The following is a 25723-nucleotide window of genomic DNA, read 5'->3' as shown; positions in this document are numbered from 1 at the left end:
AGAGAGTGATGCTTTGAAATAATTGTCGTGGGGTCATTTATTTAAAATATGATCATAAAATATGCACTTTATGTTGCTTCAGATAGGAATGTTCTCTATCGAGGATGTTTCAAGATACCCAAGAATTTAACTGCAACCTTCCCGGTCTACTCAATCCAGCCTAACCTGACTGTCGCTAAATGCACTGAGTTCTGCACGAAAAAGGTAGGTGTAGCCTTTCATTAAGGAGAGCAGAAATTATAATTACGTATTATGTATGGGCCCATGTTATGGAAGTGAAAAGTATGAGTTATGTTGGAAGTTAGTGGATATTGGAGGTGAGTGAAGTTTACATTACACTGAAGGTTGACCTGAACATTAAGACTGTAGGTGTAGTGAGTTTTTTCAGATTTCCTGGCAACCTGTTTGGTGGAAATTCCAGTTGGAGTTGAACTGTTAATCCTGGCATTGTGACTTAGACATAAGCCAGTCTAAAAATTCATTGCATGAGACAAGACTGAATAACCAGCTGGTGTTTTTTTGCGCATCTATTTTGTATGACAGCTACTGGACAATTGTTGTATTTTTGTTCTCAGTCAAGTACTTCTCTGAATTCCAAAAGTCCTTTATTAATAAAATTTTCGTTTGAACATATGTCCAATGGTGCAGAAAGAAAGATCCTATTAAACCCAGGCTGGACATCATGTTGCCAATGTCGGGGGATTTGAGCTATAGGAAAAGGCTGAATAGGCTGGGGCTATTTTCCTTGGAGTATCGGAGGCTGAGGGGTGACCTTATAGAGGTTTATAAAATCATGAGGCATATGCATATGGTAAACAGACAAGGTCTTTTCCCTGATGTGAGGGAGTCCAGAACTAGAGGGCATGAGTTTTAGGGTGAGAGGGAAATAATTTAAAAGGGAACTAAGGGGTGACTTATTGGGAGATAAGGAAATAGCAGGAGAACTTAACAAGTACTTTGCGCCAGTTTTCATAGTGGAAGACATGAGTAATATCCCAACAATTAAAGGGAGTCAGGGGGCTGAGTTGAATATGGTTGCCATTACAAAAGAGATAGTGCTAGAAAAGCTAAAAAGTCTTAAAATTGATAAATCTCCTGGCCCCGATGGGATACATCCTAGAGTTTTGAGAGACGTGGCTGAGGAAATAGCGGAGGCATTGGTTGAGATCTTTCAAGAGTCACTGGAGTCAGGGAAAGTCCCGGATGATTGGAAGATCGCTGTTGTAACCCCCTTGTTCAAGAAAGGATCAAGACAAAAGATAGAAAATTATAGGCCAATTAGCCTAACCTCGGTTGTTGGCAAAATTCTAGAATCCATCATGAAGGATTACGTTTCTAAATTCTTAGAAGAGCAGAGTCTGATTAGAACAAGTCAACCTGGATTTAGTAAGGGGAGGTCATGCCTGACAAACCTGTTGGAATTCTTTGAAGAGGTGACAAGTAGGTTAGACCAGGGAAACCCAGTAGATGTGGTCTATCTAGACTTCCAAAAGGCCTTTGATAAGGTGCCACACGGGAGGCTGCTAAGCAAGGTGAGGGCCCATGGTGTTCGAGGTGAGCTACTGGGATGGATTGAGGATTGGCTGTCAAACAGAAGGCAGAGAGTTGGGATAAAAGGTTCTTTTTCAGAATGGCAGCCGGTGACAAGCGGTGTCCTGCAGGGTTCAGTGTTGGGGCCACAGCTGTTCTCATTATAGATTAATGATCTGGATGAAGGGACTGGGGGCATTCTAGCGAAGTTTGCAGATGATACGAAGTTAGGTGGACAGGCAGGTAGTACTGAGGAAGTGGGGAGGCTACAGAAGGATCTAGATAGTTTGGGAGAGTGGTCCAGGAAATGGCTGATGGAATTCAACGTGAACAAATGCGAGGTCTTGCACTTTGGCAAAAAGAATAAAAGCATGGACTACTTTCTAAACGATGAGAAAATTCATAAAGCCAAAGTACAAAGGGATCTGAAAGTGCTAGTCGAGGATTCTCTAAAGGTCAACATGCAGGTTGATTAAGAAAGTGAATGCAATGTTGTCACTTATCTCAAGAGGATTGGAATATAAAAGCACCGTTGTGCTACTGAAACTTTATAAAGCTCTGGTTAGGCCCCATTTGGAGTACTGTGTCCAGTTTTGGTCCCCACACCTCAGGAAGGACATACTGGCACTGGAACGTGTCCAGTGGATGATCCCTGGAATGGTTGGTCTAACATATGAGGAACGGCTGAGGATCCTGGCATTGTATTCATTGGAGTTTAGAAGATTAAGGGGAGACTTAATAGAGACGTACAAGATAATACATGGCTTGGAAAGGGTGGACGCTAGGAAATTGTTTCCGTTAGGCGAGGAGACTAGGACCCGTGGACAAAGCCTTAAAATTAGAGGGGGTCAATTCAGAACAGAAATGTGGAGACATTTCTTCAGTCAGAGAGTGGTGGGCCTGTGGAATTCATTGCCGCAGAATGCAGTGGAGGCCAGGACGCTAAATGTCTTCAAGGCAGAGATTGATAGATTCTTGTTGTCTCGAGGAATTAAGGGCTACGGGGAGAATGCGGGTAAGTGGAGTTGAAATGCCCATCAGCCATGATTGAATGGCGGAGTGGACTCGATGGGCCGAATGGCCTTACTTCCACTCCTGTGTCTTATGGTCTTATGGATTTTTTCACGCAGGGGGTGGTGTGTGCATGGAAGGAGCTGCCAGAGGAAGTGATGGAGTCTGGTACAATTACAGCATTTAAAAGGCATCTGAATGGGTATATGAATAGGGTTTAGAGGGATATAGGCCAAGCACTGGCAAATGGAACTAGATTAGGTAAGGATATCTGGTCGGCATGGATGAGTTAAACCAAAGGGTCTGTTTTCATGCTGTACATCTCTATGACTCTAATAATCTCTTTAAAAAAATTAGAATGACTGAACATGCTAGAGTCACTCAGCAGATCAGGCAGCATTGAAAGAGAAGCAGAGTTTTATTTAGTCAAATCTGACAAAGGAGGAGGAGTGAAAGGAACAGATGATGAGGGTGTTGCAGCAGGTAGTGAGGGAATCAACAAGAGGGGAAGACATACTTGACGTCATCCTCACCAATCTGCCTGCAGATCATCTGTCCATGACAGAATCGGTAAGAGTGACCACACACAGACCTTATCGGGATAAAATCTCCCTTCACATTGAGAATATAGCATACGTTTACACTTGGAACAGATGTGGAGGGAGGCAATGGCCTAGTGGTATTATTGCTGGACTGTTAATCCAGAGACCCAGATAATGTTGTGAAGACTCAGGTTCAAATCCTGCCATGACAGATGAGGGAATTTGAATTCCATTTAAAAGAAAATCTGGAATTAACAGTGACCATGAATCCATTGTCAATTGTCGGAAAAACCCATCTGGTTCACCAATGTTCTTTAGGGAAGGAAACTGCCATCTTTACCTGTCTGGCCTACATGTGACTCCAGACCCTCAGTGAAGTGGTTAACTGTTAATTGTTCTCTGGTCAATTAGGGATGGGCAATAAATGCTGCCTAGCCAGCAACCACCCTCAGACCATGAATGAATAAAGGGAAAGAAAATCTAGCAACTCAAGACTGGGCATCCATGAGGTGTTGTAGGCCATTAACAGCAGCACAATTGTACTCCAACATAAGCTGCAACCTCATAACCCAGTATATCCTCCACTCAACCACTCTCATCAAGCCAGGGGATCAACCCTGGTTCAGTGGAGAGCGTAGGAGGACATACTAGGAGCAGCAGTTAAAGTTGAGGTACCAATCTGATGATGCAACAAATAAAGGGACTGCTTATGTGTCAAACAGCATAATCCGCAAATGATAGACAGAGATAAGCGATTCCACAAACAACGGATCACATTTAAGCTTTGATATCCTGCCACATCCAGTTGTGAGTGGTGGTGGACAATTACACAACTCTTTAGAGAAGGAGGTGTCATAAATATTCCTATCCTCAGTGATGGTGAAAAGATAAGGCTGAACATTTGCAGCAATCGTCAGCCAGAAGTGTTAAGTTGATGATCCATTTCCGCCTCCTTCAGAGCTCCCCATCATCACAGATCACAGCCGATTTGGTTCCCGCCACATGACATTGAGAAATGGTTGGACACACTGGATGCTGCAAAGACTTCTGGGCCTTGACATGTTTCCAGCAGTAATACCAAAGATTTGTGCTCCAGAACTAACTGTTCCCCTAGTCAAGCTACAATGCTGGCATCTACCTGACAACATGAAAAATTGCCCAGGTCTGCCCAGTACATAAATGCAGACAGCCACATCAATCTATTCTCAATTATCAGTAAAGTGATGGAAGGTGTCGTTAAGTGCTATCAAGCAGCACCTGTTCAGTGACGCTCACTTTGGGTCCCGCCAGGGCCATTCTGCTCGTGACTTTGTTACAGCCTTGGTTCAAGCATGGACAAAAGAGCTGAATTCCAGAGGTGAGAGTGACAACCTTTGACATCAAGGCTGCATTCAAGCGAATGTGGCATCAAGGAGCTCCCGCAAAACTGGAGTCAAAGAAAGATTGTTGTGATTGTTGGAGGGAAGTTGCTTCAGTTCCAGGATATCCCTGCAGGAGATCCTCAGGTAGTGTCCTGGGCCCAACCATCTTCTGCTTCTTCAATGACCTTCCCTCTATCATAACATCAGAAGTAAGGATGTTCACTGATGATTGCACAATGTTCAGCACCCTTCCAGTTACTGGAAGAGTTCTTGACCAAATGCAGCAACATCTGGACAAAATCCAGGTTTGGGTTAATAAGTGGCAAACAACATTTGAGCCACACAAATGCCAAGCAATAAACCATCTCAAAATGTTGCTTCTTGACATTCAATGACATTGCTATTGCTGAATCTCCTAATGCCAATGCCTTGGATATTACCATTAACCATAAACTGAATTAGACTGGTCAAATAAATGAAATGGCTGTAAGAGCAGATCAGAGGCTTGCGGTGAGTAACCAACCTCCTAATCCCCAAAAGCAAGTCAGGGGTGTGATCTGACACTCTGCATTTGCCTGAACAATGATTCCTGATGAAGGGCTCTAGCCCAACATCGATGATTCCTGATGTCGGGGTCATTGCCCGAAACATTGATTTTCCTGCTCCTCAGATGCTGCCTGATCTGCTCTGTTTTTCCAACAGCATACTCTCAACACTTGCCTGACTGAGTAAATCCCCAAAAGTACTCAAGAAGCTTGATACTATCCAGGACAAAGCAGCCCACTTGACTAACACCATATCCACAAGTAATCACTCTCTCCTCCACCAGTCTTCAGTAACAGTGTGTATCATCTGCACAAATTCACCAAAGCCCCTTCGATAGCATCTTCCAAACCCATGCCAATACCTGTACTGTCTGGAAGGACAGGGACAGCAGATACTTGGGAACGCTATCATTTGTGAGTTCCCCTTCAAGCCACGCACCATTGTGACATTGCAATGTATCACTATACCATCACTGTGGCTGGGCCAAAGTCCTGGGACTCCCTCCTTAACAGCTCTATGGGTGTACTTACATCAAATGGCTTGCGGTGGTTCAAAAAGACAGCTCCATCAGCTTTTCAGAGGGAACTATGAAGGATCCAACTGATGACGTGAACAAATAAAAGAAATGAAATAATAAAATACCAATGTCAGTGTTTGAGGTTATGAAGTAGTTTTACAATTGGCTATGTGATGTACAATAATGAAAACTATAAACTCACAAGTTTTATTCTTAAGAGCCAGTATACATTTCAACACTTGCAAATCTCTCTTGAAATTGCCAATTAGATTATTCTTGAAAGTTTATGCAAAATAAAATAATAATAAGCATGCCCCTCAAATTAGTTTCCATTAAGACACACATACAATCACTGTTCAGAACTTGTTTTTCCTTTTGGGAGGCTAACAATGAGGTCAGCTACATGAATTGTGAGATAGGAGAATGTCAGAGAAATTAGCCCAATAAAGCAGAGGTCACAAAACACAGATCAAAATAAAATTAGCAAACTGTTTATGAACACAGCGATCGCACAGAAGAGAAATTGACCAAGCTGAAACAGCACAGGCAATCTGTCCAGGTAGCCGGCACTCTCTTCTCCGAGCTGAGAATCAAGCCAGGTTTTATAGGAATACAGTACAATGGTGCTAATTAAAAGTAGTGAAAATGTAACTGTCTTGACAGTCAAGTAATCCAGTTACAATGGTGATAATCGCAAAGCAGTTCTCAGAAGAATGTCCTGAATGTAGCTACAATGAAGCATCTGGCAGCATCAATCGGTCCTTAATGGGATCAGGAGGTTCCAGCTCTCTTTTCCTGGCTGTAAGGTGTTTCCATTGTTGCTCTCCTGTGAGCGAGGTATTCTGCTGGCTCTCTGTCTGACCTGAGCTTTATGTGGCTTTGGTATTGCTGGGGTACGAGACTGCCCTTAGGCTTTGGGACAGCTGTGTTTATCGGGTACAGGAAGCTTATTGTCAGGTTGTCTTGCCAAGTGTATTCCCTGGTCTGCGAGTGACTGTGATCATGTCTGGTTTCTCTTGTCAGCCTGTTTGGTCAATGCTGAGGCATTCTGGGTGTTCTTTGTATGGTTTGGACAGGCTTAATTTTCTGCGTTCTGTGTGGCCATGCTGTGGGTAGGCAGGTGGCAGAGATTTTCCCACAGAGGAGTAAGTATAGTGGAGCAGTAAATAGAATGATGTTTCCAAAGGTACAAGTACAAGTGGCTACCCATATACAGGAATTGAAAGAACAAAAAGGGAGGCATGTATGTTCTCAGCCCCCACTATAGAATCAGCACGCTGCCTATTAAGCAGTCAACACAATAAATTACATAACATTCATGGCACAAAATTGTTCATGTCAACTGATTTACTGAACATTACTGAATTTCTGATCGGTCAGCTTCTGAGTAATGAATGAAAATTGAGTGAGGCTAACAACAAATTTGATGCCACTTGGTGACAATAATGCCTGTTGATGACCACTTGGGATATCAAATTATAGCTATGTGATTGCTCTTGAGTGCAATTGATGTCAATTGATAGCTAAAAGATTGTATTTCTGTGAAAATTAGGTCAGATTATGCTTGCATGTTTGATATTAAGAGCAAATGAAAGCAGTTGAAAACACATAATGTCGAAGCATATCAAATGTTTCTGGTAGGGGGGTTAGTCAATCTGAGGCTGTGATGGGGCTGCCGAGTGGAAACTTTAGCCAGGGCTTGGATTCCCTGCTGCATGTCCATGGGCTAGATTGCATCAGTGGGGTGAGGGAGACATATCTAGAGGTTCGTGGTTCATACTCTCCAGTCTCCACCATGTTGAACATGTTGATTCAAGTGCTCACCAGCCAGTTGGAATTGTGAAAAAGAGATTTGTACCCAAATAGGCAGCTAAGAGAGAACATCTGATGGAGGAGGGTATGGGCAGTGAAGCGGAAATTGGTTCTGGCCACCAATTTCACGGCCCCTTGTCTCTCACTCAGTCCTTACTTGTTATGTCAGCTTGCATAAACAGAACAAACTGCCAAACAATGCCACTTCCATAGCATGCTCACTGCTACATACAGTCATCATCCTATTTCTTGGAATTGTCGTCCCCTCATATTTGGGCTGTCCCAATGTTTTCCACACGTATATTAAAAAGTTAAGGGTGCAACAAGAATTTTCAATTGGTCTGCTTTTTGATGAGCTCAGTATCTTGTCAATCTTGTTTTACAAAAGGGCAAGCAATCCCTTCGGCAACTGCTCACCTTCAACATTGTTAAGGATTGGTGGGACAATATTGAATTGCTGACCCAAAGTCATCATGCAATATTTCACACAACCCCAGGTATGGGGTGCTTCCCACCAGCTTGGAACCCATGAAATTAAGTGCTATTTGTAAACATTGTGAAAGGATTGGATTGAATTCAGCTGGGCTGTTTTTCATAGTGAATTTGCACATGAATTCTGGCAAGTTTGGGAAGGGACAGTAGGCTGATGCTTTTAATGATTATCAATTTCAACATTCTTTGCAAAGAAAAGGGTTCTTTGCAAAGAATGTTGAAGTTGATAATCATTAAAAGCCAATTGATAGTTCCCCAAAGATGAGTGTCTCACTGCCAATTACCAAACAAAGAAAAACTCTAAAGTTTTAATCACTCTTCCATTTCTTTTTTCTGTCTTTGCAAAGAAAAGGGTTTGAGTTATACGAAGAGGCTGGATAGGCTGGGACTTTTGTCACTGGAACGTAGAGAGTTGAGGGTGACCTTATAGAGGTTTATAAAATCATCAGGTGTGGGGGGTTTCAAGACTAGATGACATACCTTTAAGGTGAGAGGTGAAAGATTTTAAAAAAGGCATAAGGGGCAACTTTTTTACACAGTGGTTCATATATGAAATGAACTTCCAGAGGAAGTGATGAATGTGAGTACAGTTACAATGGTTTAAAAGACATTTAGATAAGAACATGAACAAGAAATGTTTGGAGGGATATGGTCCAAGCATAGGCAGAAGGGTTTACTGTATTTAATTTACGGTTACGGTTGGCATGGACTGGTTGGACCGAAGAGTCTGTTTCCTTGTTGCTTAACTCTATGACGCTGTAACGGTTGTCTAGGCTGCAGTATAGAGCACAATCCAATCTCATACCCCTGATGAATATTCATGGATTCATTTTTTTCAAAGGCTACAGGCAAATATTTTTAATGATTGAAATAATTATTTCTTCTGATAACTTGCAAGCTTATCTGTTGCAGTGGGAATCTTGATATGCTTCAAATGTTATCATTAACAGCTCAGGACAGTTCCCCTCTGAAGGCATTTTACACAGTGAACACAGCAAAAGAAATGAACCTTTTTTCTTACATAAGTTAATTTCATTTATTGGCAAGATCAGGATAACATGTATGGCGGTTAAATACAAATATATTCAGGACCATGGTGTAGAGATTTGTACCTTGCATTTAATACTGAGTGATCCTGTGGAGGTGCCCCTTTGCATCAGTACTACTCTTTCCTTGTTCCTTACCCCTACACTGGTTTTGCAGGTGCAAAAGTAGATAGAGAGCATACTACAAATTGTTGATGCATGAATAAACTAACATAGCTTAAGTCAAAAGGCAATACTATAGGCAAATATGAGTGAATCCACTTTGGGCATATAAAGAATAGAACAGTACTTTTCCAACGCTGAAAAGTTACCTTGGAACTTCGAAGGTACATCTAGAGGAACTGAAAACAAGTGTTATAGAAGGGAAAGCACTGGGGTAAAAGCCACTATAAGCCCCACTCAGAGTTGTTATTTCCTAATCAACCTGTTCAGCAATGTAGAGATTTTACTACATACCTCTGGAGCAGGTGGAACTCGAACCGGGCCCTCCTTCTTTAGGGCTGAAAATGTGTTGCTAGAAAAGCGCAGCAGGTCAGGCAACATCCAAGGAACAGGAGAATCGACGTTTCGGGCATCAGCCCTTCTTCAGGAATGAGGAAAGTGTGTCCAGCAGGCTAAGATAAAAGGTAGGGAGGAGGGACTTGGGGGAGGGGCGTTGGGAATGCGATAGGTGGAGGGAGGTCAAGGTGAGGGTGATAGGCCGGAGTGGGGTGGGGGCGGAGAGGTCAGGAAGAAGATTGCAGGTTAGGAAGGCGGTGCTGAGTTCGAGGGATTTGACTTAGACAAGGTGGGGGGAGGGGAAATGAGCAAACTGGAGAAATCTGAGTTCATCCCTTGTGGTTGGAGGGTTCCCAGGCGGAAGATGAGGTGCTCTTCCTCCAACCGTCGTGTTGCCAATGTCTGGCGATGGAGGAGTCCAAGGACCTGCATGTCCTTGGTGGAGTGGGAGGGGGAGTTGAAGTGTTGGGCTACGGGGTGGTTGGGTTGGTTGGTCCGGATGTCCCAGAGGTGTTCTCTGAAATGTTCCGCAAGTAGGTGGCCTGTCTCCCCAATATAGAGGAGGCCACATTGGGTGCAGCAGATGCAATAGATGATGTGTGTGGAGGTGCAGGTGAATTTGTGGTGGATATGGAAGTGTCCCTTGGGGCCTTGGAGGGAGGTAAGGGGGAAGGTGTGGGCGCAAGTTTTGCATTTCTTGCAGTTGCAGGGGAAGGTGCCGGGAGTGGAGGTTGGGTTGCTGGGGGGTGTGGACCTGACGAGGGCATCACGGAGGGAGTGGTCTTTTCGGAACGCTGATAGGGGAGGGGGAGGGAAATATGTCCCTGGTGGTGGGGTCTGTTTGGAGGTGGCAGAAATGACGGCGGATGATACGCTGGACATGGAGGTTGGTGGGGTGGTAGGTGAGGACCAATGAGGTTCTGTCCTGGTGGCGATTGGAGGGGCGGGGCTCAAGGACGGAGGAGCGGGAAGTGGAAAAGATGCGGTGGAGGGCATTGTCGACTACGTCTGGGGGGAAATTGCGATCCTTGAAGAAGGAGGCCATCTGGGTTGTACGGTTTTGGAACTGGTCCTCCTGGGAGCAGATGCGGCGGAGACGAAGGAATTGGGAATATGGGATGGCGTTTTTACAGCGGGCAGTGTGGGAGGAGGTGTAGTCTAGGTAGCTGTGGGAGTCGGTCGGTTTATATTAAATGTACTATAAACCGACCAACTCCCAAGTCCCCCCTCCCTACCTTTTATCTTAGCCTGCTGGACACACTTTCCTCATTCCTGAAGAAGGGCTGATGCCCGAAACGTTGATTCTCCTGTTCCTTGGATGCTGCCTGACCTGCTGCGCTTTTCCAGCAACACATTTTCAGCTCTGATCTCTAGCATCTGCAGTCCTCACTTTCTCCTCCTCCTTTAGAGGTAGGGACACTACCAAAGTGCCACAGGAATCCTACCACACCCAGAATATTGCAGGCATTTTGATATCTGCACTCTGAGAGCAACTTTGTCCTCATCCTCTTCTCATTGCCTCTGCAATATAAAGCTGGATGACTTTCTCAACTCATCAGTAATTAAAGGTCAGTTAATGGTCACCTATGACCCTCAATCTGCTACCTCTGATTTCCTGCCTTCCCTTTGGGTGGAAAGGTTAACTGACTTCTGGACTGTCAGGCAGGGGGTAACTAATGAAACCAAACTCCTGAGCTCGCCTCTAACACCTTGCACCCCTCTCTCCCCATGACAAGAAGATAAAACTCATGTTTCTTCTCATTGCTGCTCCTTCTGAGGACTAGGTCAAAACTGGCGATTATAGGACTCAGAAAGATAAAATATCAGCTGATGTCATACTCGCACAGATTTAGACGGTTAAGGGATGATTTGGTGAAAGGTTTTCAAGATATTAAGGAGAAAAGATGGGGTAGCTTGAGACAAATTACTTCTATTACTCAGGAAGAATTGTCTCAACATTACATTGAGATACAAAATGAAATTGAGAAACATTTCTACATACAAAGGGTGGTAAACATTTGGAATTCTTGTCAGCAAGTGGAAATATGTGCTCTATAAATTGTTCATTTTAAACCTGAGAAAGATTTTTGTTACCCTTAATACATTTAGAAATATAGAGCGAATTTGAGTAAAGAGAATTGGCATACAGATCTGCCAATCCCTCATTGAATGATAGAATGGGCTTGAGGGGTTGAATAGACTCCTCATCTCATGCTCATAGATCAGACAAGAAAGGCACAGAGCAAAGAGGTGATGAGAGGACTCAACTGCTTGAATTCTGGTGTGGAATTTATCAAAATCTTAACAATTTGTGTCTCCCTCAATGACTAACAGAAAGAAATCTTTTTTTATTATTTCTTACTCATTCTCATTCACTCATACTCTTAATCATTCCAGAAAGTTACACATAAATGGTTGATGGTTGACCTTATCCAAGCTACGAGACCAATGAAAATAAATTACAGATTTAAAATTGGAAGGGAAAGGCACTTCTGAATTTCTCTTACATTGGGGTCAGCAGGATCCTGTGCATTTTGATTCCATCTGCAGCATCGTTGAGCTGTGGAATTAAGAGAGGATTAAACATTCCATTAGCAGTACTTTAGAGGCCAGATTACAGGTTATGCCTGTATCCTCACTCCCTCCAAAGCAAAGGAGCATCAAGGCTCTGGATTGGTTTAACATGTAAGCAACGATGCTGAGAAAATGAAATCTAGCCTTATCTAGTTTAAATCAGTTGTGAATCTCAAAAATACCAATTCTATCTCTTACCTTTTTTGTTGCAGAAACCCTTGAATAAGTACTTACAATTGAAATGTTTTCTAGAAACCTTTACACTCTCAAAAATAATTTGCAGTAAAAAAATAATCAAGTGAAGAGCATACATAGCCATGATAATGTATTCCATTTTGTGTGAGCTTTTTCTTGGCAATCATTCTGGGATGCAGCATTGATACCTTGCTGGAGATTTCACCCTATTACAGAGAGATATAATGGTCTCGCCTCAGCAGTTTCTTATCTGTTGGTACTGGGGCCAAAGTAGATGTTTGATTGCAATTGTGGCCTGAGGTCAGCTGAATTTCTTTGGATGAATGCTTTCAACCTTGTTTTTTTTTTCAAATTTGCAAATAAAGCTGCTGGCAATTCTGTTGATTGCATATGAAGTGAACAATATACGCACCCCTCATGGCTTTATTCAGAACGCATGCACCAAGGCAACTGATCTCTTAGCAGGGGTCAGCACAGTAACAGAGCTGTTGGCCCTGCATCAAAAGATTATGGGGTCAACTTGACACAAAAGTCTTGCGCATAAATATTGGCTGAATACCAGTACAGTACTGAGGGAACCCTGCATTGTGAGCGATGCTGTATTTTGGAGGAGCTATTGAACAGAGACCTTGTTTGTTCTTTTAGCGACAGTTTTGCTGATTACAGTGTGAAACTGCAGAAGTTACCTTTGTTTTAATATATCTTGTAGTTTGATGATAACAACTTGGAATATTTAAACAATTAATCCAGAAGCTTGCCAAAATGCTTGTAGTCTATGCTAGTGGAGTCGTTCCATTTTAGTGCTTTGGCAGGTTAATCTTTGAAGTGTTCCCTTAGCATCAGTAACAGCTCTTTGAGCATTAAAAATGTAGCAAATTTCTTATGACCACAGGAGACGTTGGCTTGTAGATAAAGGGTTGTTTTGATCTTTAGTTTAATGATGTTTTGGTTAAGAATGTAGTGACAGTTATCAAGGAGAGACAGACAGTGAGTGCTCATTTGAAGGAGCATTTTGAGAATTTCCTCAATAAACGTTCAACACTTGATGTGCATTTTCTCAATCAAATCCCACAGCAAGCTCCCCACTGCCACCTCAGTCCAATACAAGGTTTGAAAAATGCAATCGGACAGTTGAGAACAAACTGCTGGCACAGATGAAATCTCCACAAAAGTACTAAAATGTTGTGGCCTTGCCCTTATCTCCCTCTGTAAGGAGGAGAGTATGCAAGAGTATCTTCAAGATTGTCATAATGGTGACCATATAGAGTCATAGAGACATTGAGGTGTACAGCACGGAAACAGACCCTTCAGTCCAACTTGTCCATGCCAACCAGATATCCTAACCTAATCTAGTCCCGTTTGCACTTGGCCTATCTGGTAACTACAGACTAATATCCCTGCTTTCCAGCCCAGGGCAAGTCATGGCATAAAATCACCCTCAGTCACTTCCTTCTAATAGCTCCGAACAATATAGGTTCCATCCATCAAGAGCTACAGGGGACATGAACTTTGTAACAAGACAAGCCCTGGAAAGGTGCTGAGAGAGTAGCAGCAACCTTTATGCATAGTCTTCTTCGACCTCACAATAGCTTTGACTCTGACAACTGGCGGGGGGGGGGGGGGGGTTGAGTATGGACGCCTCAAATTCAGTTTCCCACAGAATTTCATCTCTATCCTCTGTCTGATGCATTACAGCACATCAGCATTGATCTCTATTCATGGATCCATCACAGCCTGAATACGTGTGAAAAATGGGCTACCAGGGCTTGTATTAATCTTTGTCTTCATCTTCCTTGTCACAACATTCTGCCGCATATCATAAAGTCATAGAGGTGTACAGCACAGAAACAGATCCTTTGGTCCAACCCATCCATGCTGAGAAGATATCCTAAATTAATTTAGTCCCATTTGCCAACACTTGGCCCATATCCCTCTATACCTCTCCTATTTATATATCTATCCAGATGCCTTTTAAATGTTGTAATTGTACCAGCCTCCCCTACCTTTTCTGGAAGCTCATTCTTCCTGTGTTGGTGTGGAACTACTCTACAAGCAAGAGACATCTCTAGTCCAGAAACAAGAACACCCCACCATCTGTTATCAAACTTCATTATGAAGATGATGCACATTATGCATATTCAATGCACATTCTGAGCTCTAAACAAGTATTGATGTACTCATGGAGCTGTATGCGAGAATGGGCCTGAGACTAAACATTCAGATGACAAAGATCCTCTCCCAGACTGCCCCTACTATACAGCACTGATTCCTAAATAAGGGAGGACGTTTTGGTCTTGCAATGCCTGGCCTGCATGGTTCAGTTGTAAGCTTTTTTTAACATAGTTGGATACATATTCAAAAAGGAAAATTGGCAAAGTTATGTTGACAGGCTAAGATAGTGGGACTAACTAGCAGCACTTTCAGAAAGTGAGTATAGGCGCGCTGGTCTGGTTGAGCTCTTTCTACGTGACTGGCTTGTACTAGAGTGAGACAGCAAACTAACTTACTGCCAGTTGTCATTTCATGAGTAGAGTTCTGGGTAGGCTGAGTCATCGATTCCTTCAGTAAATGGGGGTGATTGTTTCCTATGATGACACAAGAATGATGTGGCAATAAGTGACTTTTACCTAGCTAAGACTAACTAGGAAATCACAAGTAAAAGTATGTCAATTAATTCATGACTGGCAAATATGGCTAGAGGCTACTTTTTAAACACAATGTGTTGTTTATCTTAGTGATATTTCACAACAGAAAAACATCATGCAAAAATGTTAAGCCATCATCCCCCAATACTGCCAAGGGTCATTTTAAATTAGGTGTCATTGTGTGATGAGATTTTGCTTAAAGGCAAGTGTGTTTCGGTTTTATGAGTTAACATACTTTGCAAGGGTTTTTTTCCCAAAAGGTTTATTCAGATTTCCAAAAGCATGTATATGTATGCAATGTGCCTGAAGTGAAATGTGCATGTACTGAGTGGAAACAATCTTCCCAACTTTGAAAGCTAAGGTCTGCAAGGAGCGTGTTGCACAAGTCCAATATTTGAGTCAAGATTAGAGTGGTGCTGGAAAAGCATAGCAGGCCGGGCAGCACCTGTGGAGCAGGAAAATCGACGTTTTGAACAGGAACCCTTCATCAGGAATGAGGCTTATTCCTAATGAAGGGCTCCTGCCCGAAACATCGATTCTCCTAATCCTCGGATGCTGCCTGACCTGCTGTGCTTTTCCAGCACCACTCTAATCTTGACTCTGATCTCCAGCATCTGCAGTCCTCACTTTCACCAAGTCTAATACTTGTGGAGTGCAGGATATTTGACCTGTTTTGCAGCCGAGAGTCAGCAAAAGGAGGAGAATAGTTTTCCTCGGTTGACAGTACAGACAGATCGACACGTAGTATTGGCTTCAAAAGAGATTCAGAGGCTGATGTCACAATATCATACAATTTCTCTTGACAGGAGTTTCCCCTCATTGTCATCAGGAGGACTGAGTGTTACTGTGGATTTGCCACAACTGACTTCACACTTCACGACATTGCGAATGACCAACTCTGTGGAAAACTATCAAGTGACACTACAACTGAGTTCTTGGGTGATGAAAATTATTGTGTTATCTATCAGACTCCTGTTCAAGGTAAAACTGAAAGATTTGCATTCTGTGGTTTAACAGTGACATGTTGATTTGAAACCAAGATACAATATATTTATGTACTAGTCAGATCCATGTATTCAGCTGATGGGTGTGTAACCACATCATAAAAATATTTGAATTTATCAAATGAATCTTTTGATAATATTTTTTCTGTCATTTCATTGTTTATATATCCAAATTTCTAACCAATGTTAGTAGGGAGTGAAACATTATCAATTATGAGTACAAAGTATTGTCATTGAGAACTTGAATATAAAACTGCTTTCAGTTACCTGATTTATGGACCATTAGTAATGTCCCTCAGACTCACCTTCAAGAGCAGCCATTTACTGAGATTGGGACATGTTTTGATGTCCCCCAAAGGCCTTCCCCTGACCGGTCTGAGGAAGATTAAGCATTTGATACCAAATTACGGAGTGATGGTTAATAGGCTTTAGATTGAAATTGTTTGCCTAACACCGCCAGAGGCAGAAAATGGAGGAGCTTTGCACTGAACAATTAATGCTGGATTTGAACCTAAATGTTAAGTGAATGTTAATTGGTTAGCCAGAAATCCCAACCAACCCTGTGTTAATGGTTTACACATGAGTTCAATCTATGAATAAGCTATTGAAGTAGGGGCAGCACAGTGGCTCATTGATTAACACTACTGCCTTACAGCACCAGAAACCTGGGTTTGATTCCATTTACAGATGACTATCTGCGTGGTGTTTGCAGATTCTCCCTGTGTCTGCGTGGGTTTCCTCCCACAGTCCAAACTTGTGCAGGTTAGGTGGATTGGCCATGTTAAATTACCCATAGTGTCCTGTGATATGTGGGCTAGGTGAATTAGCCATAAGAAATGCCTGGGTTGGATTTTCTTCAGTGGGCTGGTGTGGACTAGATGGGCTGAATGGCCTCCTTCTATGCTATAGGAATTCTATTCTATGAAGTAAACTGGAGGGTTAAATAGAGCTTTGGAAAAAGGAAACATACAGGGCCTAATTAATGTGCTGCATAGATTCTAAAGATAATTAAAACCACAAAAGATATTTCATGCCCATGGGGGGTATGTTTATGGTGGGTGGCTAACCCATCCCTATCACATATACTCTGCGCTTATTTCCATAATGCAGGGAGTGGTTAGGCACCAAAATTGACAGCCCGTCTGCCATACATAAATACATCACCAAGGGTCTACTCTGTGTTAGAAGCTTTGTTTTCCCTGATAATACCCTGACCACCTCAATCTACAGTTGATAAGGATGGATGGGCACAAATGGAATTCACATTTATTAAAAGAGCTCTTAAAATGCAGGAAGGAAAGAAGGCCGGGAGGTCTTCAGGGTGAGCCATCTGTGCATCAGGGAAAGTGTTCCCTTGAAGATAACAATGACCCTTCCCGACTCCTTATCTATAGAACCCACTCCCTGAACACCTCTTCTCCACCCACAGCTTTGCGTACCTTCCCTGAGCCAATTATCAAGACTTTTCTCTGGCCAAGTTTTGTTCGGCCTTCTCAAGGTTCTCCCTGCAGTACCAGTAACAGCCACTACTGAGGTTTCAGCACTGCAGATTGGCTGACAGCTTCCAAGGGCTGAGCTTCCTCTCCAGTGAGGAGAGGTCTTTCAAGTAGACAATTTAGCCAGCCTCCCAAAGAGTTATGGCTGTGGGGCCAACTTCCAATAGATCAGCCAAGTTTTTGACCACGCATGGCTGTCATTTCCATTCCTATATATTTGTCTCAGGCAGAATATGGCAAGGGAACTTCAATTGGCATCAGCCTTCATGGAATAAGAGAGTGGGGCTACAGGGCCAGTATTCCTTGCTGTTTGGCGATTTTTGTTGGAAAGGGCTTATATGTGAGGTTGAAGTCAGAGTGGAGTGTTATTTGCATTGTCCTAGACTACTTAATAAACTTGACTCCTGAATGAGATATAGATTTCCTGTGACTGCTTAATATCCCAACTTTCTCAGGAAGGATGATCAAATTGAGAGTGAGGGTGAGTGGCATTACTATTAAAGCTTTGGCGCATGTGTTTTCTGGTTTACCTATAACTTTTGATACTCATAATTACTACATTGCTACACAATCTGTGCTGTGTAGCAATTATTACATTTTCTTGGGGGTTACATGCTGGTGGCACTGACATGGAAAAATCATACCCAGATAAAGTCAATCTTAATACACATTAATTATGGTCCACACACCAGAAATGTATGCAGTCCAGTTTGAAGAAATTATGATACTGTCAGAATTGCATGAAAGACAATACATTAACATCTGAATCAGGATGGAGAAAGTGAGGACTGCAGATGCTGGAGATCATAGCTTAAAAATGTGTTGCTGGAAAAGCGCAGCAGGTCAGGCAGCATCAAAGGAGCAGGAGAATCAACGTTTCGGGCATAAGCCCTTCTTCAGGATGTTTCTGCATTCGCTGCAGCCACTTTCGCCCCCGGAGTTGCCGTCGCCGCATCTACTTCCGCCCCCAGTGACGTCACTCGCCTGCACAATGACCACACCGCATGCGTCACCGCCCCCACGCCGATCCCCGCCCCCACGCCGATCCCCACCCCCACGCCGATCTCCGCCCCCATGCCTAACCCCACCCCCACTCTCCAGTCCCACACCAGGTCCTAGCTCCCAGCCCTGCCATATTTTCACCATCCCTCCAGACCTCCCCCTCTGAGGATGAAAGATCAGTCCTCAGCAGAGGCCTCACCTTCATCCCCCTACGCTCCTGGATTAACTAATTCAACACGCGGCAAGACATCGAGCATTTCTTCTGCCGCCTTCGCCTCCGCGCCTGCTACTTCAACCAAGACTCCCGACCACCCTCCGACGACCCCTTCTCCTGGCTCCAACACACCCCATCCACCTGGACATCCCATGCTGGCCTCTGACCAGCCCTCGATCTCTTCATAGCCAACTGCCGCTGCGACATTGACCACCTCAACCTCTCCACCCCTCTCACCCATTCCAACCTCTCACCCCTACAACATGCAGCCCTCCACTCCCTCTGCTCCAACCCCAACCTCATCATCAAACCGGCAGACAAGGGTGGCGCAGTGGTAGTTTGGCGCACCGATCTTTATATTGCTGAGGCTAAACGCCAGCTCACGGACACCTCCTCCTACTGCCCCTTTGACCATGACCCCACCTCCCACCACCAAACCATCATCTCCCAGACCATCCATAACGTCATCACCATCTGAATCAGGATCTACATTTTTCCCTGTTGGGCCGATTCAAATCACTTTGGATGTTGATTCTGAATTCATGTTTTCCACCCTCTGTCTTTCTTTATTTCCTGACCAACCATTTTTGTTTAGAGGAATAAAGTGTCCCAAAAAAGCTAACTTGTGTAATCAGACCTTTTCCTTTGTGAAAAGTTCATCTTAATCCAATCTTTTGACAGTGTCCAGTCTTTGGTTGAAGATAGTGTATATTCAGTCATACCTTGGCCATTTATACTGCTCTTATTGTGTGAGAGCCACCATTTTAAATGTGACAAGAGGAAACTTTGATACAACTGTGGCTGCTATGCATGTCAAGCCCCCACTGCAGCAGTGAGAGAATATATAGTGACTGATGCCAGTGACAGAAAGGAGCAATGATGGAAATAAAGCAGCAAAGAAAACAAAGGGGGATTGAGACTTCCTGTCAAAATCGACAAGCTAATAAAATAACAAAAATGAATGGGATGTGTGGCGTGTTGCAGGAAACTGAGGAATGACAGTTTGATTGAAGGGCAGGATCTGACAATCTCATTCATCCAAAGCCCTGTCTATCTTCAATTCCCAATGTAAAGCAAGAAACATTTCCATGATTACTTGACTAAATTCAACAAAGTTACCCTTATTCTCTTTGTGAATCCCAGAAATCTCAGGTCTGAGAAGATTAAAATGTACATTTTTCAGTTTGAACATTCACTTGCCATGATTTGGGAGTTTACAACCCTTCTTATCCCATGCCCACTGGCCCATGAGGCAGACAGAGGATATGCTTATGTCTAATTCCATAGATAGATTGTCTTGAAACAGGTCACCAGAGGCTATAGCATGAGGGATGTCACTCCTTATCAAGAATGACTGTCCGGGAGATTCTCCTAGTGGCTGCTATAGGCATACCAGAAAGATTTACATGTTGCTAACCAACTTGATTGACCATGTTGCTACAAATGGTTCTGCCCTGACCATCTAGTCCTGGAATGGGATTCAAATCCAGAGCTTCTGGCTCGGACGCAGATATATTTCTGTGGCCAGACAAGCTCACAATTGACAAGGACATAAATATCCAAACTCGAACATGATCCGTGGCCTGTCAACAATGCACCACTTTTCCACAAACTAATTTTTCATTGTAATTAGTAAAAGTAGAAATGCTTTCCAAAAGGAAAAAAAAATGCAGAAATTTGGTGAGGACAGGGAGGAAACATATTCTTTTTAAAATGAGCTGTTTTGTAGATCTCAGATGTGAGTTCATCATTGTTTTATTTTCTTTGATGGAATATCTAAAGAAAAACATTGCAGGAATAAGCAGTCACTTTATTTTTGACTCTGGCCCCAAATTCCCAAACTGGCAATTACTGAGCTGAAAATCTGAATTCTAAACTAGGTTCAGGGTGTGAAAGAGAAACAAAACAAACTAAGGAAGGTTTGCAAGAGAAAACCTCAGTAGACTGGAGCATAAATAAGTTGTCATTGATCAATCCATGACAATCACACACCACAGTGGAATAACATCAAAGACTGCCAGAGAGACTAAAAATAAACATCTTTCACCAAAAGAGAAAACGAACAATAATTTTATCATTTTCTCTTACTCAAGATCTGCAGCATATGCAGCTGCACAAGTTGATCCTGCGGGACTGTGTAGGTTTACAAATAAACAGGACAAATTATGCCATTGCCCAAGTGCCAAATAATTTACTTTCTAACTTATCATCGTGTCAAGCATTCAGATTGCTTTCAAATTAAATGATAAGTTTTTGTTTTTCAAATTACGACTAAACAGTCCGATCAGTTGATTCATAGTCCTGTCTGTAATTAAACTGTACCAGGAAAATAAATCAGGAATTCATTTCATAGATGTCCATTTCTGTTCTAGACACCAGATGTACAGATAGGAAGTTCCTGCCGACAAAAACAAAGGTAATGGTTGCTCTCTCCAGCTTCCCAGGTGCTGGCAATACATGGGCAAGGCATTTGATAGAACATGCCACCGGATTCTACACTGGAAGTTATTATTTTGATGGAACGCTTTATAATAAAGGTATGTGTTAGCTCTACTCCAGAGGTCCAAGTGGTGAACATTAGGGTCAATCTTTACACACTTGCATATTTATTTACAGACTACAAGCATGCATTCAAAAACAGTACAATAAATGGGTGGCACAGTGCCAGAGACCTGAGTTCAATTCCTGTCTCAGGCAACTGTCTGTGTGGAGTTTGCACATTCTCCCCGTGTCTGCGTGGGTTTCCTCCGGGTGCTCCAGTTTTCTCCCACAGTCCAAAAATGTGCAGGTTAGGTGAATTGGCCATGCTAAATTGCCCGTAGTGTTAGGTGAAGGGGTAAATGTAGGGGAATGGGTCTGGGTGGGTTGCTCTTCGAAGGGTCGGTGTGGACTGGTTGGGCCGAAGGGCCTATTTCCACACTAAGTAATCTAATAAATCTAATAAAATGCCTGGTTAATGGTCATCACCTGCATTAATTCCTGAAGAAGGGCTTATGCCAGAAACGTCGATTCTCCTGCTCCTTTGATGCTGCCTGATCTGCTGTGCTTTTCTAGCAACACATTTTTCACCACCTGCGTTAATAAAACATAGTTAATGTACAATTAACATTCTTTGCCTTACTTCCATACAACATCTACCCGTATGAACTAGATGGTAACATTGGAGCTTCTGCTGCCTTAGTATCTAAAGCTCCAAGGGGAAATAACAATTTTATCAATTATATTGATTTTTCACCAGTTTCAGTATGACAATCAATGACATTTATAAGAAATCAGTTTTATAAGGCTTGGCATAATTGTGCAGAAGTAGTCAGAGCTATTGTTTTATTAACACTTCACAGTAAACTAAAAACAAATGCAGATTTCCAGTATAATTCATGTAAACCTTCAACCACAAGTTGATAAGAAGTCTGTTCCTCAAATGTAAAGCCGGAGGAATGAGCCATGCAGATGTACATGTTTATTGTGAGATGTAAACGGTTCTGATAAAAGATTGATTTTACTCCATTTAAAAAGCACTTTTCTTAAACCTAATTGATTAAAGCAAATGGACTAAAGTGTCCTCAGACTCTCTCCTCTGTTTGGATAGTTCCAACATGTATTTGTGAAAAGAAAATAGTGTTTAATAAATCTGTTGGAGTAATTTTGAGAGTATAACTAGATAAAGGAGAATCAGTAGATGTAATTTGAATTTTTTTTTAACGTGATAAGGTACCATTCAAGAGGTTATTGCACAAAATTAAGCCTCATTTGATTAAGGATAATGTATTGGCATAGTTGAGAAATTGGTTAATAGATAGGCCATTTTTATATTAGCAACTTGTAAATAGTGAGGTGCCACTAGTGTCAGTGCTTAAGCCTTAACAAATTACACACTGTAGCAGTAACATAGTTAGTTGGGCCTGTAAGTTGTGAGGAGATTGCAGAGAGGCTGCTAATGGATATAAACAGGTTGAATGAGACAGAGCGTGGCAGATAGAACATAATATGAAGTTACCATTTTGATGGATAAAATATGAGAAGGAATACATTTTTACACGCTAAAAGACGGTGATATGTTGGTATTCAGAGAGACCTGGGTGTCTTTGTACATGAATCGCAGAAAGTTAATATTCAGGTACAGCAAACAATTAGGAAAGCTGGTTTATATTATAAAGGAATTGGTGACAACAAATAAATGAGCATTACTACAAATATATGGGGCCTTGTTGAGACCACACCTGAATTACTCTGTATAATTTTAGTCTCCTCACATAATAAAAGGGATATATTTTCCTTAAAGGGACAACAGCAAAACGTTCACCAGACAAGTTTTTGGGATAAGGGGTTTGTACAATGAGGGGAGATTGCGTAGACTAAGTTTAAACCCTGAAGTTTCAAATAATGAGAAGTGATTTAACTGAACCATATAAAATGATTAAAGGGTCTTAGACGGGTAGATGCTGGGAAGATAGTATCTCCTACTTGACTGTCAAAAGCTGGAGATGCGGGACATGGGCTGGTGACACTCCTGGAATAAAGGTTAGACATAAGGTGAGAACCTTCTTCACTCACATGATAATAGAGCTTGGAAATTCTCCATCACCAAAGGCTGAGGATACTCATTCAAAGCAGGGACTGGTCATTTTCAGATACTAAGAGAATCAAAGGATATGAGAATAATGTGGGAAGATTGAGTTGAAACAAAAGATGAGCTATCATTTTATTAAGTGGTGGAGTGGGCTAGAATAATTTACTCTTATTCATATTTCTTATTTTCTTTGAATAGCACTTTGAGAAAATCAATGCCCCTGGACAACTGAAGCCTCTACAGTCGAGATATGAATCTTCTGTTTGTTATAACATTTGACTAGACAGATAAATCCCTAAGCATGTCAATTGAAGACGACATATTTGGCATATTATTTGCTTTAACATTCACAGAGGGAAAAAAAAATACACAGATGTTTATGCGATTTTCAATTGAACCTGACTTGGATACCAATAAAATAATGTGAACTTATCTAGCCATTTTTTTGTGTTTTTGTCAGCAAAGTAAGTACTGTATTGTATAGAGTCATAAAGACTATACTGGTAATTTTAGTTATCTTTAATACATCTACTTTGTGCAGCCTACAGATTTGCTTTTTTTTTGCATTTATGTAATCTAGATTCATTTAGCATTGCATCAGAAAATGACACAATAGGCAGCATCAACATAGACCTACATTTGGGATTGATTGTACATAGCATTCCTAATAGATTCAGTACAGCATCAGTGTCATTCAGAAAGGTATTTGCATCTCTCATGGTATACAAAGCAGTTATGGCAGCATTAAGCCTGAATCCAAAGGAATTAAAATTCCATTTGAATAAGCCATGCATCATTTTGTACAATGTAATATGCAACAGTGCTGTCCATTCCTCAATTGGCAACACTGATTTCTTTATTATTCTGTAAGGTTTCAAAGGGGAAAAAGACTACTGGAAAAGTGGCCGGACTATCTGTATAAAAACTCATGAGAGTGGGAAAAGAGAAATTGAAACCTTTGATGCTGCCATCTTGTTGATCAGAAACCCTTACAAGGCATTGATGGCGGAGTTTAATAGAAAACGTGCGGGTCATCTGGGATATGCATCAGAACGCCACTGGAAGAGCAAAGGTAAAATAGAACAATGAAAGAACATGAAAAGTGATATACATTACAGACTCAGTGTCAGTGATCACGGAGTGCTTTTGATGCTTGTTTTTGTGTCGAGACTGTGTACACTGTTATGCCTACAGTGGTTTGCTGCCACTTGCTGCTGATTCCTTGCTAGTTGGCATGTGCTCAAGCATCAAGTGAAGGCAAGAACTTACTGAAATGAGCGAACAAATTTCCGAGGGGTTATGAATTCCAATAACGCTTGCAACAGCTTGCATTTCTACAGTGTCTTTGATGCAGCAAAACTGTTTTCAGGTGCTTCACTGAGGGAGAAGGGAGTGGACACAGTGAAAGAGTTATCTGAAGTGACCGTAAGCTTGGTCAGATGAATTAATTCTCAGGCTCACACTCCCTGCAGAGGTAAAGAGCTCTATGTGAAAAGAGTGAGGGAATCAAAAAGACTCAGTTGGAATAACTGAATGTGTTAATTTCTGATTGTGGGAAAGGATGGAATGGGAGATACCTAGATGGTTAGGGTTAAATGATCAGACAGAAAAACAGGAGACATCGGCTAAAAGAAGTTTGCAGAATATTGCACAAATATTGCATTTGTGAATCAGATCTGGAATGAGAAACTCTGAGCTTCAAGTGCCAGTTTTCTGAAAGGCCAATTTCAGAATGACCTCTGTTGGTTCAGAAAAGCGGCCAAAGACATTCCTCTGCTGAAACGAGCCACTTTCACAAAGAGAAGCAAGGGAAAACTACTGAGAAATTCCAACCTCATTTAGGACAACTAGCCTGGCAAACCAGGAACTGGCACAGACCTTGATTCCTCTGGACAAGTGAGCCTGACACTTGAGAGAGAGCGCAAGGTAGAACAATGGCTAATAATCTTCCTGTAGAGTGCAGTCCCAAGAATGATTGGCCTTTGAGCCAAGTGGTGATGTGCTAATATCACTGGTCTAGTGATCCAGAGACCCAGGCTAATGCCCTGGGGACATGGTTGGTGTCTCACCAAGGTAGCTAGTGGAATGTGAATTCAATGAATACATCTGGAATAAAGTTATTTTTAGCATCGGTGACCATGAAACTATCTGGTTCTCTAATATCCTTTTGGGGAGGACATCTGTTGTTTTTGAGTGTGTGTTGCTGGAAAAGCACAATAGGTCAGACAGTGTCCGAGGAGCAGGAAAATCAACGTTTTGGGCCAGAGCTCTTAATCATTCCTGACCTGCTGTGCTTTTCCAGCAACACACCCTCAACTCTGATCTCCAGCACCTGCAGACCTCACTGTTGCCTATCTGTTGTTCTTGCCTGGTCTGTCTTACATGGGACCCCAGACCCACAGATATGTGGTTGCCTCTTAACTGCCTGTTGCAATGGCCTCGCAAGCCACTCAGTCAGGACAATGAGGGATGAAAAAAGAAAAACCAGCTTCAGCAACTGATAGAAGCTGAAGCAAAACACAGGTTAGCAATGACACAAAGCAACAATTGGCTTTGCTGACATTTAAGTCAACGTAATGAAACTTAGCTTTGCAGGAGTGCATGTTTAACATTTCAGGCAAGATCGCTGAATGTTTCATATACTGAGCAAAAGGGAGAAGAGACCAAT

At 42.3% G+C, this 25723-nt stretch overlaps 1 protein-coding gene across 8 annotated transcripts in view; it reads left to right on the top strand.

Annotated features, from left to right (window-relative positions):
- The window catches only part of LOC140491464 (sialate:O-sulfotransferase 1-like), a 163733-nt gene that overhangs the window by 121652 nt on the left and 16358 nt on the right, over positions 1–25723 (top strand). For all 8 annotated transcript variants that reach the window (XM_072589646.1, XM_072589649.1, XM_072589648.1 and 5 more), the window contains 4 exons: positions 83–204; positions 15576–15750; positions 20858–21022; positions 23927–24127. In XM_072589646.1, coding sequence (XP_072445747.1) covers positions 83–204; positions 15576–15750; positions 20858–21022; positions 23927–24127 — 663 coding nt within the window. The remainder of the gene's footprint in view (positions 1–82; positions 205–15575; positions 15751–20857; positions 21023–23926; positions 24128–25723) is intronic.

This window comes from Chiloscyllium punctatum, chromosome 19 (genome assembly GCF_047496795.1).
Source record: "Chiloscyllium punctatum isolate Juve2018m chromosome 19, sChiPun1.3, whole genome shotgun sequence".
Lineage (NCBI taxonomy): Eukaryota > Metazoa > Chordata > Chondrichthyes > Orectolobiformes > Hemiscylliidae > Chiloscyllium > Chiloscyllium punctatum.
The sequence above is the reverse complement of the archived record's forward strand: the minus strand, read 5'-3'. Positions and strand labels throughout refer to the sequence as shown.